The sequence below is a fragment of the Netta rufina genome, assembly GCF_964035555.1.
Source record: "Netta rufina genome assembly, chromosome: 4".
NCBI lineage: Eukaryota > Metazoa > Chordata > Aves > Anseriformes > Anatidae > Netta > Netta rufina.
The window spans coordinates 59,220,441-59,238,784 of record NC_140127.1 but is presented as its reverse complement, the minus strand read 5'-3'; the positions used below and the strand labels follow the sequence as shown (position 1 = coordinate 59,238,784).

General features: G+C 39.6%; 2 protein-coding genes across 2 annotated transcripts in view; one reads left to right on the top strand and one right to left on the bottom strand.

Moving 5' to 3' along the window:
- ADGRA3 (adhesion G protein-coupled receptor A3) overlaps window positions 1-15,373 on the bottom strand; it is a 53,131-nt gene extending 37,758 nt beyond the window's left edge. The window contains exons 1-2 of the mRNA XM_084286779.1: window positions 14,963-15,373; window positions 1,205-1,276 (exon numbers count right to left, since the gene is read on the bottom strand). Coding sequence (XP_084142905.1) covers window positions 1,205-1,276; window positions 14,963-15,258 — 368 coding nt within the window. The 5' untranslated portion in view covers window positions 15,259-15,373. The remainder of the gene's footprint in view (window positions 1-1,204; window positions 1,277-14,962) is intronic.
- An 845-nt stretch (window positions 15,374-16,218) lies between these two features.
- Window positions 16,219-18,344, top strand: part of LOC311209270 (cytosolic beta-glucosidase-like) — a gene marked incomplete at both ends in the record, with an annotated part of 38,621 nt that continues 36,495 nt past the window's right edge. The window contains 1 exon segment of the mRNA XM_084286534.1: window positions 16,219-16,237. Within this exon segment, the coding sequence (XP_084142660.1) occupies window positions 16,219-16,237 (19 nt within the window).

The following is an 18,344-nucleotide window of genomic DNA, read 5'->3' as shown; positions in this document are numbered from 1 at the left end:
TTACCTAGAGCAACGATGCCAAAATAATGTGTAAAGATCCAGAATGCCGTCCCTGCTGATAACCTTGCTTCTTTGGCACAAAGGCTTATTTCTACAATAGAGCTCATCTGTCAGTGCAGGAGACAGATCTTTCTCCTAGGTTGTGGGGGATGAACAGTGGTAGCATTTGAATTTATTTAGGCCAGGTGACTGGGATTGCAGCCTTCAAGCTTCAGAGGATGAATAAAATTCTTTTAATCCCCTGAAGCCAGAAGTCCTTTGGAACTCTTCCTAGATGTTGCAAGATTATTATGAAACTGGCTACCTTCCCAGTCAAATGGCCTAGAAAAATCCCTATCTCTAAAGTTTCTGCTTGCTCCCAGGTAGATCAACCTGCCAATCCTGACCTTCTACCAGCCGGAAAAAAAGCTGACTGTAACAGAAGCTATAATGCTTCTTATCCCATAGGCAATACATCATCTGAAAGGGAAAGTGAAAACAGGAAGTGAAAGGTGTCAAAGAGGTTACTCCCATCAGGCTCGCTCCCATTTTTCCCCATATATTTGGTATATACAGGGACTGTAAAGTAACATACAAAACTGTTAACATGTATGTCAGTAACAAACCTACAGTGCATACAGCCTCTTTTAGAGGCTGTCATATACTTATTTCCCCTAGACAAATACTTTGAAGTTGTTTGATAGAGGGCTTGACACTTCATAAGAAAAGAAATTAAACAGCTTTCTCTACAACCTAAGTTTTCATATTATAAGGCCAACAAGAAAGCAAGTCCAGTCCATCATAGTGTTCCAGTGAACTTCCCACTGGAAATGCCCTAATCTCACCCAAATCGGGTTATGAGCTACAGCTTTCCTGTAAAATGTCACATTTCATTACCGCCCTTTAAAAAGTAGGAAAGTTTTTGTTTGCTGGAGTTCTGATGGGGGGGGAGGGAGGGAAGGAGTTGGTTGTTTTGCTGACTTTGCATTTTCTTCATTTGCACCTAGTTTGAGAGTTACAGCTTTCACTAAGCACCCTTTAGGCTGTTACATAAAATTCATTTTCATAAAGAAAATACTCAACTACGTTAACTCTGCAATCACAAAGTTGTATCAAAATACAATGGGAACATATCTTGTTACAGCAGTATTAATGAAATAAACAGTATAGAATTAATTTTTTATTTTTTTTTTTAAGTGAAATCGAATTTTGAAGAAGTACTTACAATCTTTCAAGAAGGTTTAATCCAGAAAAGGAACCATTCTTCAACTCTGTTATTTTATTGTTACTCAGAATCCTGTAAACAAGAATAGAACAATATATTACATATTTAATAGCAACATTATTTGCTACGGCTTACACTTCTGGTGCTAAGACTTCTAAACAACCTTTCTACTTAGCAGTCTTTACACCGAACTACAATACCTAGCTATTATCTAAAATGCATATAACAGCACTGCCCAAATATCACACAGGAAAAAGGAAGTGTTTTATTTTTATGTTAAGCGCTCTAAGTAACATGCAAGCTTATGTCATAACGTATGAAAGAAAAAACACCATACAAATCACTGTAACACCAAAAACACCATTATGGATCACCATAATGAAATGCTGTAACTGGTGTAATAGAAAGTGCAGTATTAAAAAAACAACAAGCTTACACACTCAGCATGATGTTCTGTTGCACCCATTTTGGTTTTCCAGATGACACAGGACTTGTTCATTTCCTTTTTTTGTACCTAATCTCCCAGCAGTCCCTCACATACTCAGCTTTCTACCTAATGTAATTCTTTTAAAACACCTTTAAAAGAAGTCAGCAAGCATTCTGCCTATCCATTACTTCTTCCCTTGAAGAACCAGATCACTGCATGTTTTCTCTTCCATACAAATAACTGGATCAAAGGCTATTGAACTCCTGTTCAATAGGAGGTTCAGGGAGACCTTATCACTCTACAACTACTTCAAAGGAGGCTGCAGCGGGGGTCAGAGTCTGTCTCTTCTCCTAAGCAACAAACAGTAGGAAACGAGGAAATGGCCTTAAGTTGCACCAGGGTAGGTTCAGGCTGGACATTAGGAAAAATTTCTTCATTTAAATGGTTGTGAAGCATTGGAACAGGCTGCCCAGGGAAGTGGTAAAGTCACCATCCCTGGAGGTATTCAAAAGACATGTAGATGTGGTGCTTAGAGACATTGTTTAGCGGTAAGCACTGCTAGGTTAATGGTTGGACTGGATGATCTTGGAGGTCTTTGCCAACCTGACTGTATGATTCTATTAAGCTCCATCTAGTCAAGTGTCCTGTCTCCAGTAGCCGTCTGCAGATGCAACTTATCCTTAAGCTAAGAAACTCCTTGAAGGCTTCCTTACTTAGAAGGTCCTGCTTTCTATATCCAAGTCACTAAATTTTCCTGTTTTCTTTTTGAAACCATTTATGAATGTTGGCATCCACAACACTCCTGAGCAGAAAGTTTCACAGCGCACAACTGTTGCATAAAGAACCCCTCATCTCATTTGTTTGGATCACAGCTCCTACCACCTTCAGCTGGTGCTCCCTGCTTTTTATATTGAAACTCCCCGTCTACCCTCTCTTTACCACCCACAATTTTGTAGAATCTTAGATTGTCTCTTGCCAGGTGGAAGACTCATTTTCACTAATTACTTCTCACACAAAAGGTAAATTTTTGCCTTCTTAACTTTTTCTGAGCTCTCTCCAGCTTCATTAAACTCAGAAAATTTCGAGACTAAAGTACCAAAACAGAAGTGGTATTCAACACATGGACAAGTCACAGATTCAGACGGTGATATAAGGATGCTGTTTTTTTGTTTCCTATGGTTTTTTTTAACAATTCATAACATCTGATCTGCCTTCACTACTTGTACTGAAAACTGAAGTTTTCTGGTCAGCTCAGTGCCCATCATCTCACATATGAAGACAGAATTGTTGTCATTGTTGTTCCCAGCACAATTCTCACTTCTCTAATGTGCTGCTTCTGCCATTTTGTTGCCCAGTTAGTAGTTTCATAGACTTCTTCTGAAATTCTTCTGTTTACCCTCATTCTCAAATTGTCACAACCCAAAACCCTCATTTACAGGTCATTAACAAATACACCATACATCACAGGTCTGTAAGATCCCACTCCATTGAGAGGGCTGATCATTGACTTAAAGCAGATACAAGTTTTCCAAAGTGTACATCTCTCACTTTTTCCAACAAACACTACTTCTACTGTTCAGTGCAAACATCAGACTTGGAAGCATGTAGTTCCACAAAACTCCTGGTGCACTTCTAAAATCAGCAGTGTATTTGCCACCCTCCAGCCTTCAGAAATCAAGTTCATTCTGAGCAAGACTTCAGACATTCATCATTTGACTTTTTCATCCCCAAGTTCTTCTAAAAAGCTCTCCAGTGAAAACCAGCTCATCCTGTAAATTTATTCACTGTCAGCTTGTTCCATAACTTCTGCTACAGTCACTTCAATTTCTGTCAGATCCTCTATCAAACGTGTCTCGCAGATCCAGCATGTCCATGCCCTTCTTCACTTACACCAATTATATCTTCAGACTGGATCACACTACTTCAGCATTAACGACTGCCACTAGGAGATTTTTTTTTCCAGTCTGCTACATCTTTCAGATATCCTTTATAGTAGCAGTAAAAACAAACACACACACCTTTCCTCCAATGCATAAAATTTATTATCCAATGACAAGCATTAGTACTTCAAAGCTCATCATGAATAAGACAAAACTAAAATACAGAAATACCGTCTATGAAAACAGCACCTTTTTGACACAGCCATATATTACATTAAGCAGTTTTCTTCTCTGGGTTTCTCAACGATTGCCTCAAGCGTCTATGGTTTAGACAAACAGTGAAGGCAATTTTCATCTCAAAGCTTTGGCTTTGAGTCAATCTCTCTCGATCACACACATGCAGAGAATTGAGACAGCTGAACAATTTTTGTGAAAATCTTTCCATTCCCAATCTGACAGGCAGAAGGTTTGAAAACTCTTGAAGTTAATATTGAATCATTCAACCAAGGTAACAGTTCTGATGCTAAAAGGAGATCCCGTTCTTTTTCCTGCTCTTCCACCCATACCACGTATTTCAGCAGCTCATCCAAAGCCAACCCCGGTGCCCACTGCTCCATAAGCAATGTTAAACTGCACAAATACCCCAGGGAACTTTCAAGGTGTCATGTCAATTACATGAACAATTACATGTTAATTGCAGAACTGTGATCAACATAGTGCTCTACACAGTCCTGTGTGGAAACTGATCAGAGGAACAGTGGAAAGGTGAAAGGATAAGAAAAATATTTACTTTTACAAGTATACCAAAAATATGCTGGTATGTTTGTCTATGTCTGTAATATCCACTAGAGTGTCAGCTAAGAAAGTCTGCTCTTGCAAAAATACAGTTCCAGAAAAAGGAAAATTATCCTTGGCTGCATCTATGATAATCTAGTTGACCAAACAAATGAAACCACAGAGAGTTTTTTAAAGACAGACAAACAAATCAAGGAAACAAGGGTAATCTTTTCAGAGATCAGCAGGTATTTCAAGGAAGACCCAACACAGAACAGAAAAACAGAGCACACATTTGAAAGGCTGAAATTTGGCGAGACAGAATGCAGACATTTTAATAGTAAAATGAATTTATTTTTTTAAATCTATCTTCAACACAGAATGCCGGCAAAACTATTAATACTTAACTGAAGTGTTAAAAGCACATACCCTAAAACCTTTGAAACTACTTTTACTTCTATTAAAAGAGAGTAGGGGTTCAACCTAGACAGTACAGGACTCATTTTTACAAACCTCAAACCATCTAGCTAAATCTACAGGAAGTACATCTTTATTTCAACATTTTTCCTGATTCCAGGAAAATGCAGAAAAAAACGGAATAAAAATAAATGAATGAAGGAGCTTATAAAAAACTAATTATTACTTAATGCAAACTGAGCACAAGGTATAACAGCAGCTTAAAAAAAAATAAATAAAAAACAGGTTTACAAATAAAATGAAAAGAAAAAACCTGAAAGTCAGATATAAAACATCGAAGTGAAAACACAAGCAAACAAACTACCATCTTCAGTGGCACAGAAATCTTTTTTGTTTTAGTTATAACTGACTTCATTTCACGAAATATTGATTTCACCTGTACTTTTTCCAGAAAAAAAATAGCTACTCAAAGAGGAGCAGAAACCTCTTCAGAAGTAGGTATAACTGACTGAACTAAATTTAAATGAAATAAAAAATTACAATTCTGTAAATAAATAATCAGTTTTCTGACATTGCCTATAAAACAAAAGGCCTGAAGTAGAAGCCTCTGAATATCTGTTCACTAGGTAAATTTCTCTCTGGAGTGTGATGTACAAATTATAGTCCGTCTGATTTAGTATTTTTTCCTGCAGAGGCTGTTAGTTGCTTAACCATAAAGGTTTAGTACAATAAATGATAGATTTTATAACACTCCATATAACGTAAGACATTTCATCACACTTAATGTTGTAAGTGTAATCTTTAAAAAATGCAGCTTAAACTTGCTATTAATATATTTAGTCTATACGTTATTAGAAGTGTTTAGGGATGTAGCATAAGACGACAAAACACAATAAAGCATTCACCTCAAAGTAGATTTTTTATATCCACTTTTACAATTCCTGTCCATTAATGTGCAGTGAAATGAGCTATTATGTACCACTTAGACACAGACGATTATTTTGTGATCAATAATAATTTTAATTTATTAGTTTAAGACCATAATTCTTCCTAAGAGGCAAAAATACCTGAACCTGCACATCATTAAGAAAGTGAGTGGGAAAATGAGCATGAGTGCACACTCCACTCAACCCCATCTTGTTCAACTCTTCTTTAACAAGTGACCTCACACATAAATGTTGCTGGTTTCCATAAGCCAGTGTCACTGCTACGCCATACATCTCATAAGTTCCAGTTTAGACTCACTGTTTTTCTGTTGGTTGGGTTGTTTTTTTTCTGGTTTAGATTTGGGGCGTGTTTTTTGTTTTGTTTTTAAACAGTACCTGCTTTGAAGAAATACATTTTGATTTTCCATTGTCCAACCCTTGCGTAAGAACACAAACTGAGATGTGGATCTACTTTATGCAATTACTTAACAGCAGCCATTAAATGTGATGTAATCAGCCATGTCTTTATGACAGAGAAGAAAATTAAAAAAAAAAAGGCTTATTTTTACCTTTATAATGAGGTAATAAAACACTAAGTGAAAAAGGTTTTGTGCTGTAAAACAATTTTGGCTTGTCAGCAATAAAACAACCATTATTATGACAGAAGTCAACTAATCAGGAATTTAGAATACATCTCCAAACTTCACAAATGAATCCCTTTAATGGGGTATTACTAAATTACACATTAACATCCATTAACGCTATTACAAAATAGTCAAAATAGCCTCCAAGAAGTATCAAGACTGGGAGACAGTAACTTGTAGCTGAACACTTAAGTAGCTTCCAGAACAAAATTTAGGAGAGCTCAGCAGTGAGCTAGGAAGCAGAAAATAGATCTGATCATTTCACGGTGATGGCTGTATATTCTTAAGGACTAGGAAAAGTGACCACCAGCAAAAAATGGACTAAAATAACCATCGGTACAACCAAGAAAAATGCTTTCTGCTGAAAGCAGTGGATGTGCAAAAATAAATATATTTATCAAAGTTTATCTTGTAGAAACTATGATTTAATAAGGACATAAAAACTGAATTTTGCACAGTTAGTACTTTGCCTTCTAGCGAATTACTGGTGTCAAAGGTAAAGAAACATTAAGTAATACACTGAGCAGAACTTGAACAGTACTTGCTTAAAAGTAATCCCTGAAATGAAAACATTCTACAAACTATTATACAGAAATAGAATGGTGAATCTTTCTAAAGCCTTTACTAAAGGAGAGAGCATTTTCCAATATATAAAAATATGAGGAAATTTAGCAATGTAACATTTCCAAATGTTTTTGTATTCCAAAAATACAAGTTTGTAACAGGTAAAAAGATCTGTTCTATCTCACTATTATGCACATTAGGCAATATTAACATTGTAAACTAAACTAATGAGGTTACTGAATTACACCTGTATCTATCTTTCCTTTTTTTTTAAAACCAGAAACATACTAACTTTATACAATGTAATGACAGACCAATTATTTTTTTTTTCTGCACAATCCCTGTATCATTAATTTACAAAAGGAATGATGCTCATTTTCTGCAATGCTATTCAAGACTTTTTCCTGATACTCAGTGTGCTGCCACAGTCTTTATCATCTTTAAGGGCATTATTCTTGATTTCCAATGAAATACAGTGCCCATCACTGGACTACCTCAATTAATTTTCTAATCAAAAATGCTAAATGAAAGAGATATTGGGAAAAGGAAGCAATGAGGGACAAAGCAGAATGCAATAATGAGAAACAATATTGCTGAAAATCACACTACCATGAAGAGAAATGCTTGTGAAATTATAAGCTTAACAACCAAACCTCTCTTTCTAGTACTTCAGTTTTTCAACCTAGGATAAGATGGAAAAGTCAAGAGAACACAGTGACATCTATTTTTTTTCCAAACACTCCACATTTCCAGTCCTAAAGCTAACCAAAAGTACTGGCAACCTAACCCTTGTGACCACAATGTTCCCAGTTTCCTCCAAATTCTCTCCTCCCCTCCCCGTATCTGTAGCAACTGCATCAGTTTAAGAGATGACTGGCTTTTTCTGTGGCCTCTTGTCTTATTCCTCTCCCTTTTCCTAGCTTTTCCACTTCTTACCCAGCAGCTATACACTTTTTAGGATTCTCCCTTGCAGTTTAGTGCAAGCATACCCTACACTTCCAAGCTCCACAAAAACATGCACGAGAAGAGCTCACTTCATGGGAAATACTGCAGACACACAAGTCTAGCCAGACCCTTAACCAGCTTAAGCTGTTACAGGCAATATGTTCTGTACGCCCTATCGCAGAAGCAGTAATTATAGCCCATGCCGTCAAGCCCACAGTCATGTATTTATATTTCCAGCGCGCACATATTACCTGATAAGAAAGTGCTTTGTCTAGACATGATTTGTCTAGACACGTTAGCAAGTACTTCCTGTCAACTCCTAACACACGAAGACACATTTCCACAAAAATTTATATCCTAATGCTGCAGAAGTCGGCAGCTTTTGGATAGTTTAGCTCCCCGAACTGACTCCACATGGAGCTGGACACACAGCACAGCAGTGAGGAAGACCCCAGCGCGGCCCGGCCTGTGCCCGAGAGGCAGCTGAATGGGGGTGTCACTGCCTGCTAGCAGCAAGGAGATCCCGCTCTCCTCTCCCTCACACCACACCATCCCCAGGCCAAAAGCAGGGAGAGGAGCAGGAAAGGGACCCCCCAGTCTGCAGCATGGAGCTGGAATGCCAGCTCGCAGAAGCAGGCAGCTTTAACATGACCATCGGCACAGTTTTGAGGGTTCACGTAAATGCCTGTCAACAGGTGAGGCTGTCACCCTAAAACAAGACTGAGGTATTATTAGATGGGCTAAGATCCTCCAGATATCTTACAGGACGATTTAGAAATCAGCACAACTTACAAAACCTGCCTGATGCTAGGTTTCATGGTAAAACCTGTTCTTTAAAAACAAGTGTTAACTCATGAGCTTTCTTTTCTAACAGAAAAAGTCTACATTCATCTCCTCAGATGGAAATACATCATGAGGACAATACCATAAGAGTTTTGTGAGATGCTGCTGTATGATCCACATCCTACTGGCAACCTGTTACTAATCCTACCCAGATTTCCTCTGTATCTGCTAAATTTCCCAAAATTCTTGCTCACTTTCACTAACCAGTTGTACCCTCCACTTCAGAACATTAACTTATTCTACTTTCTTTCCCTCCGAAGCCTTTCTGATTTTCCATCTCCATAATGAGCAAATCCATCCCAATGAACTCCCCCTGTCCTGCCACCTCAGGTCCTCCCCAGCTGCCAGCCATAGCTATCTGCCTCTGTTCCTACAGCCCTTCCTTCCCCTTCACTCTGGGGCTGTGTGGGTACCTGCAGGGCAGCACCACGCTGAGCACTGGACATCACTGGAGGAGCCACAACAGGGCAATGCATGGAAACAGCAATTAATGGCCACTGCAGCACTCGAGGAGCAGCAAGACATGGTAGCTTTCACTGCTAAACAGCCGCACAGTGAAATCCAAGGGTGAAAATAAATTTCTCTCACTTATTTGCTGTTAAAGATTTCAGATATTTAACAGATGATTTCTCTCTGATTTTACAACTTAGTATTTTTTTGAATTCGTCAATTATTTCACCACAGAAAGCAAAATATAATGAAAACATACTTATCTTCTCTGAAGTTCTTAAATTTAAAATTTAATAATAAATTTTATTAATAATGAGAAGAAATGCTCAACTGGTTTTAATCTCCACGGATTAACTATTAGCACAATGAAAGCACTTAAACTGTATAGATTTAAAATTATAGAGACTATAACAGTCAAGATAAAGACTAAATAAATTGAATCTTACATCTCCATATTTATTTAAAATTGCAACACTAATGTTTGAAACATGAACAAACTGCAAGCAAGAAGGAACAAGACATGCAGTTGTTCATTCTTCATTCAACAATGCAGTACAACACCTATTTATATTCATTTAACTTTCAAATGTAAAGTTCTACGGTTTTGCAGATTTGCAGAAACAGCAAAACCAGGCATACTACTGATCAATAAAGTCCACAATAAAAGAATACAAAAGTATTAATCCTTAAGATAAAAATACCACTTCTTGAGGTTAAACACTGCACAACACAATGAACATCTAACATTCACTGAAAGGTTATGAAACATATAAAAGATGTTGTTTTCATGGATAACCTCATGGGCAATAAAAGGTTCTGGGCAATTCTGTATAAATACTTTTGCTCCAGAAATCAAAAAATTGAATTTGGCCTCATTACAAAATTTTAAATTTGCTCTGCAGAATTTTGCATAACTTACCTGTCCTTTTTTCTTTTTAAACTCAGCAGTAACCAATGTGTTGCTCTCAAACTCTGAGCCTCAGACGTGTAACAATTGACTACAGTTGTATTTATGATAAAAAGCCATATTTCTAAGTACTTCATGTATTTGTATTTATTTAAAAGTACAATGACCTCTGTTTGAAAGTCACCTAAAACAATTCAAACACATTTTTATGTAAGAATCTCAAAAAAATCAGTATTAATAATAATCATTTTCACATGAAGATTATTACCAATTACAACCCACCATCTATGTTGAAGACATTACTACTACATAATAAACAATAACACACTATGCAAAACTGAGTGGGTGTCCTAGTGTGCACATAATTACATGATGATGCCTTCTGAAGTTCAGTAGTTATTTAGGCAGAACAAAATACTACAAATTAGATGAAAAAGCTGTTCAAATTGTGACCTTTGTTTTTTTGCAATGCTCTTACGAACATATAGGCATACGTGGTCATAAAAGTATATTGTATATATTCAATGTCTAATAATAACAACTGCACAATAATAAATCAGTTTTGAAACATGGTATACAGCAAAATGTTAATTTTATTTTGAACGTGGATTGCTATCTTCTCAACAAATATGTACACAAAACAACAGCTGAATACTGAAGAGGTCTATTAGAATAAAAATCTAACAGAAAATGAAGCATCACTACTGATTTTTACAGGTTGGATGCCACTGGTAGGTGGGCATGCACAAGTACTTGCAAATGACTCAACTGTGGATACAACAGTTCTCAAGCACTGTACTGTCTCTGTTCTGCCACATGTTCTTGAGGAAAATATTTTTGCACAGTCCATGTACCCACCAACTGAAGAAAATGTTAAGATACATTTCCGTGGGAGTTATTAGCCCTTTGTGTCTTCAAAAAAAAAAAAAAAATGTTATCAGTTATTAGTACAGAGTATTTAGAAGCCCCTGGCAGATACTTCAACAAAAGAGGGATTAGCTGTCAAGAGAACCATTCAAATTAATAACACAAATTATTAATTCAAAAATAATCCAAAAGAGCCATATTTCCACAGAATACACTTACTATGCCTGTATTTCCTGTTTGTCAATTTTGGGTTATGAACATCTTTTTCTAACACATACTAAAGAAATGCCCAACTAAGTAAAGCAAATGAAATAAAACAGTTTAGCAAAGCATTAGACAATGCCTCAAAAAAAAAGGAGTATAAAAATTCTGAATATAAAGTCACTACATAATACTAATGTATTTATTTTTAAAACTTGGAAGTCCTTTTACTGCAAGTAGGAAAAAATTACTCATGTAACTACACATAATTAATGGAATTACAATGCCATCACGCACCGTGATAGGAATGACTCCTTGTGATATGAGTGACCTTTTGCTTTGAAAATCTGGGAGTATAAGAACTTGTGTTACAAAAATTGAAAGGCTTTGGAAGTACCCGAAAGGCCAAAAAAATACACCTTTCAGATGCTTAATGGATACAGTTCAATATGGTTATATTTAGAAGCTGGGCAAAAAGTGTGACGTTTTAAGATGTTTCTCAACAGCAATCCAATTAGCCATATCTTTGGACTGTTCTGAACGCAAATCCAGACTAATGTTCTGGCTTGTAAACCTTAATGCTTGTAAGTGCCAACACTGATACTCATGTTCCTATCAGAGTATGTGGGTAAGCAAAGTTGCAGACCAGTAAGATTCCTATTTCAGTAACACTTCTTTACTGAGCACCCATGCTTTTCCTCTGTTTATTTATATTCCTATAACATAACCTATATGTAACCAGTAACCAAAATTCTCAACAACAAGGATTATGACTTCACTGGCGTGTCTTCAGTGGGATTACACATTCTCTTTCACAGAACAAGCTATGAGATCATCATTTGAGCTTGCATCAAAGGAAGCACAGCAATAGTTATCTTATCTCATGAGTACATGTGAATATAGCGTGCTCCTTACTTAAATGTGAATCATGGCAGTGACTTCAGTATCTAGAGAAACACAGTAGACAAAAGCACATAGCTACATTCACCCAGTTATATTATCTTCACACCAAAAGCATCTCATCTGGCCAGTTAAACTACAGAGGTCAAAGCCATCTCTGGATTTTAGTGTAGGTACACCACCCTTCATTTGCATCCCAATCATTTTTTATTGTATAAGGCTACAAAATACTCAGCCCCTTCCTTAGGGACTAACTATAACCATAACTAGAGGTCAAATTCCATACTGAATTTGAGTTACTGCTCAATAAAGCACTAGCTAATTCTAATTAGATTCTAAAGGAATCTCAATTTACAGTACAGCTTTAAATCCTAAACACTACTTAGTCTCATGTACACACCTCTCCATACTTTATGGTTCTTCCTTCAGTGGTTGCTTTCCTTCTTCAAACATAAAGCAAAATTACTTTGTCCTTTATTAATTGACATCAAGTTAGGATATTTCTTCCTGAATTGTAACTAGATATTCTAACCAACCGTAACTAGTACAGACCTAAATTACAAGCAATGAAAGCTTTTGTGGCAAACAAACGTCAAGCATTTCATGATTTAAGTGACCTTGCCAAACTTACCAACACCAGTGTTAACCACCAACTACAAAAGCTATTTCCACTATTTTTCTTCTGTCCCTACTTTTTAGTGAGTTTTATCCTCAAAAATGTTTCACTGGAGGAAAAATACAGAAATATACATGCTAAATGCACAGCAGCTCATCTACTGAGTGTCTAATAAGAGTTTGAGCAGTGATGAAGATGGAACCAGGATCTCCAAGAAGAATATAATTACTAAATTTGAGTCCTTCCTAGCTCACTTCCAGAAGCATAATAAATTATAAAACTTTTTATAAAGTCTTTATATTTAAGATTGCTTTCTGCAAATTAAGAGTCAACATAAAAGGAAATTAACTGAATTAAAGTGCAGCTGATCTACACAACAGTAACCTATTTTCAGCTACTTATCTCTACAGCAATCCACTAATCCAAAAAGCTATAATAGAACTAGTAGTTATCTTAATAGAAGGATCCCACAAGAATCAAGATTCAAGATAACTTAGGGCAGTTTGACTCTAATCAGACAACCTTTCCCACCAAGTATTGCAGTTCTAAGTATCAGCTTGGAGGGAAAAAAAAAAGGCAAGAAATTTTGGCAAACAATTACATAACAATTAACCCAGCTGATCCACATGGTAGTGAAATGGCACATGGCAACCCACCTCATAAACTACCAAAATCTTCTAACCAGGTTAACACTGATTCAGGAAAATGATACAGAAAGTCACTCCTCAGAAGTGAACAAACCTGAAAGATCCCAAACCACAACACTTACTGTGTCCAGTCTCTTAGAAAAGTGTATTGGTTTAATAACCTTTGCCTTATATTTAAGTAAAATTTCAAAGTATGTGTTCACATTGATTGTATCAACATAGTTATGATACTTACTAGAGTAAACAATGCAAAAGCATGTTCTTGCTAAGTCTATTAAAAGTTTAAGAGAATTTAAGAGAAAAAATGTTTCAGAAGTTATCATAATCTTCAAAGGCCAGTTAAAAGTGAAAACAACTAATTACTGTATGTAGATATGCTCTAGATACACTCTAGATAATGAAGGAGTATGAAGAATCAAGATGAAAGATGAGCCATTCTTCCAAATTCTTCTGTGACTACAATTATGAACAAAGGTCCATTCACAGCAAGGCTGCTGTGTTTGATATCTGCTTGTCTTTCACTGCAATCACAGCTGTGACTCCAAACTTTTTGAATCAAAAGATCCCCACTGCCAACTTCAGCATATCACCCAGACTAACAAATACTTTTATCTTTTTTTTGTGTGAATACTATATGCTCAAGAGTTAATCATCTGCAAAGCACTTACAGCTAACAAAGACTAAAATGAGTTTGTTGATCAAACAGCTGTCACCTTCCACCTTTTGCTTTCTTGTCTACTTCAGAAACTTCACACATCAATATTTCTGGTCACTTCTCACAGGTCATTTAGAAATATTCTCTGAGCCCTTGCATACTGACAAGCTGAGCACAACTAGTTTGGCCTCAATCATCTCCCTTTTTTGTTTTTCCCCTTTCTCATAGGTCCACGTCCACGGGACTGGCATATACATCTCACTGTAACTTCCCAAAGAAGCCCTTCCTTCGTGTTCAGTGCTGCCAAAGTTCACAAAGACAAGGCAAACTGTTATTCTCATAACAGAAGTATAATAAACTCCAATTATCTCTAGATCTTTCAAACCTGTGATTTCCTGTCAAATAATAAGTATCTTAAGCTAGACCTCATCAGAGCGTTTCTTTTCATAACCTTCTTTGCATGCTACTTTGTTGCACCCCCAAAATTGCAGTGGCTCCCTAATAAAATGAACACAGGTTGCACTTTTTGGGCCATCCACTGATAAGATTCAGTGTTGCTACATATCTTCTTTGCTACATAGACCTGTGAACATCTCAGGGAGAAGAAAAAAACAACTTGCAAATGCTTCGTTTGCATGTGCGTGCTCTTTAGGCGAGCAGCAATACACTTCTTGCTCTGGAGTAAGCTGCACACCCAGTTTGAACTTGTTATTCAAACGGACGAGCCAGGATTAAGTCCAGGTAAAAACAACACGCCTACTGTTACCTGAAAGTAAACTGACGTTTTCCTAAGAGACAAACTAAGTCCCTTTGGCTGCGTGACAATATTTGCTACCGCCAAGCTCCTTGCCTGCCACGCACCGAGCGGCTCACGCCCGCTGGACACAGCTACCTCACGGCACGGCACTCCGAGGCTGGCTTTCCCCTGAGAGAAAGTCCAAAACACAGAAAGAAATACACCAGGGCGCTCTTTAGAAGTTTAAAGGCGACTTCGCGGGATAAAGCGACGCCGGAGTCCCCGGGCAGCCCCAGCACGGATCCCTTTCCCCCTCCCCGGTCCGGTCCTCCCCCCCCCCCGCCACCGCCCGTACTCACAGCGTGACCGTGCGGTTGGGCAGCGCCTCGGGAGGCAGCACCCGGGCGAGCTGCAGGTTGCTGCACACCACCTTCACCTCCACGGGGCCGCCGCCCGCCGCCACGGCCGCCTTCCCGGCGCTCTTGGGGCGCCCGTCGTACTTACAGCCCGTGGGCAGCGCCGTGCCGCCGCCGCCGCCGCCCCCCAGCGCCGCCGGGAGCAGCAGCAGCAGCAGCGCGGCCAGCAGCCGGGCCGGCCGCCGGTGGCGGTGGGGCCGAGGCGGGCGGCAGGCTGCGCGGCGGCCCGGGGGCAGCATGGCGGGGGCGCTCAGGGCCCCGCTCCTCCCGCAGGAGCCGGGGGGAGAGCAGCGAGCTGGGCGCCGCGGCTCGCCGTGGCCTAGCTCCGCGGGGGCGCTGCCGCCATGTGGCGCCGGGGAGTGTTGGGGGGGGGACCGCGGGCGGGCAGGAGCCGCCGCCGCTGCCGCACCCGCCCTCGTCTTTGTGTTGGGGCCGGGCGGGCTCCGAGCGGCGGCGGCGGCAGCAGCGCCGCCTTCCGCCGGTGTCGGAACCCCGCGGCCGGAGCCCCCCGCCGGGCCTCGGCCTGACCGCGCAAGCGCCGCCGCCTGGGCGGCCTCCAGCGCGCCTGCGCCTCGCCGGCTGAGGGGGCCGGGGCGGGGAGGTGCTGCTGCCCCGGGGACTGGGGAGAGACGTGGTGCCTCCCCGGGGAACCCCCGGCCACCCTTCTGCCGCTGTGGGGGCACTGCCTGTCGTCGGGGCCTTCCTCCTGCCAGCGCCCAGTCTGGGGGAGTGCCCCCCTCCTAGCACTCTGGGGCGTGGTGGTGCTCTGTGGGCGCCGTTCCTCTCGTTGGGTTGCATGTGTGCCTCATCTCTCAGTCCCCTGCTCTGAATCATCGGTTGTCCACAAGGGGCTGTTTCCAGTCGTGCCTCATGGAAAAAGGGTCATCCTGTGCATAGGTGCTAAATGGCCTTTGTTGCCATGGCGTCTTGCACTCGTAATTCATCTGTCCTCCTCAGGTCATCCCTGTAAAAACAAGCAACTGTTATTCCCACTTCACGGCCAAGGAGCCAGAAGATGGAAAAAGTCATTTCAATATCATTAAACTTACATGTTAAACAAACAAAAACATGTTACCTGTTATGATATGAGATATGAGTCTTTTCATTATACTCTTGGGACTGCTTTTCTGGGTGTCGTTGGGTCATTTTTGCAGTTTTCTAAGCAGCCAGGCTGGCCAGACCCAAACACCTTTGTGCCGATGACAGTAGAAGTTCTCAGTATGTTCTTTGCCTCCAGCATGTGTGAGACTAGTAAAATAACTGCCATCTAACTTGCAATCGAATTACAAGAACTGGCAGCACCTACTTTAGAAGTTTAAGGAAGACTTTCCAGAACCCATGGGAAGTTGTTGGTCCCTAACTAAGAACTCACAAAGCCACATCCTTATGGAAGAGCACTGGCAAGTAACACCCTTCAAAATACCTATTGTTACACAGAAATTCGGTGCTAAGTATTGGCACTAACAGCTTCCAAAATGAGGCTAAGAAAATCTTTAACATACTGTTTCCTTGAAATGATCTGGAACACCTCAGGTTGCAGCCCAGTGTTAGATGCAACCTAATAAAAGATACAGGTGGACTACTGGAGTTGTGGATTGTGGCAGGTGGACCAAGGTTTCAAGAACAGCATCAAAATTACTTGGGCGTGTTGTGGATACTCTTTACCTACCACCATGCTTTCTCTCCTCTGTTTTATGGACTCTGACAAATCAAAATGGAGCCTGTCTCACTTAATGGAATTGTTGACCAGAGTACAAAGAGACCATTGTTCCTTGAACTTTAATATTAGTCACAGAGTCACTCAGCAGGACCAGCCTGATCTGGATGAGATGCGAAGTCACAATTATACTTGACCCAAATTAGGTCAGGACACGAAATACAAAATGACAATGTCTGTGCTCTTATGATGCTATTGTGGCACCCATAAGAAAATACATATCTGATCAGCATACAGCTCAGCAGTATAAAGTCAATTCTTCAGTTTGGGGCTTTGTTTTAAACAAATTCAAACTGGAAAGTGAATTTCTGTTGGATCAGTGCTTTGTATCATGGAGCCCCATTATTTTTGATCTGGCACCAGCAGTTTTATATCTGGATTTACTGTATCAAAACATGGCCCAAGAATTGGTCTGGAGTTAAGCAGCTCTTCATGTTTTCTACTTTCTTCCTACCTTCACCTATGTCAGTTCCACAGTGTGGTTCACAGCACAGCTACATAAAGCTGGCTGAAACACAACATGTGAAGGTCAACATGGAGACAGGGCATAGAGCTGCTTCTTCTGGCAGAATATGTCACTTCAAACCATTGACACCACCAGAGCTTTTTGGCTTAGCATCACCTCAGTTTCAGTGTTGCTAATCAAGATTGCACTTCAGTGCTACTGAAGGGAACATTCCCATTTTTCTTCTGCAGCTACTTATTCTTCTCCCTTGCCTTGCATTTGTGGTAATGTGTTGTTTAGACCACATTAGTCTCCAGTTGCATCAGGGAGGTGATCAACATTGTCACATAACACAGAGGTGATGACGGAAGTGGTGACGAGGAACTATTTCTTCTGGTGACTGCAGTCACAGACCATTTTAACTCTTGATTTTCCCATAATCCTGAAGAGACAAATTCTCACCACTACTTTTCATATTAATGTCCTGTCCACTTTCATTCCTTGTATTTTATAGATACACATGTTTCTTGACCTCGGTATTTCTCAACAATCTGCTGTTCTCACCACTTCTCTGAGATCACCCCTACTAAGGTCTCTAACTATATTTCCTAGCTGCAAAGCACCTACCATCTTAAGCGATGCCTCTGTTTAAACTGGTATTATTGAAACCTCAGAGTGATTTGTTGATTTTTATTTTGTTGTCTTCTCTTAGTTACTCTGCTTCTGCAATGAATCTAATTCCAAATTATATTGTTCCTCACCTGTTTTCAAAAGGCTTGAAAGCTTTAAGCAAAAGGCTGTTCTTGAAGGCTTGTGCTTTTTACCTTTATCTTTCCTCCATTGTGCAAAAACTGCAACTTCTATTTTCTGCTAAAGATTTGAAAAAGTATTTTTTACGTTGACTCAGAAAAGCTTTTAATCCAAAACATGTGTCTCACAGGAATCACTTAACATATTTCAAGGTTTGTTTTGTTTTTTGTTCTTTTGAAATGTAATTTTTTTTTTCACATTCATTAGATCACTACCTGTATTGTAGTTGTGGTGGTCTAAAGCTATAAGGATGAAACTATGTTCTGCAGCTGCTTCAAAAACCAGAAAGTCCTGTTCCTCCTAGATTTCCCACAACCGTTCTACTTTTTAGGTTATATACCCTGTCTCTTGGT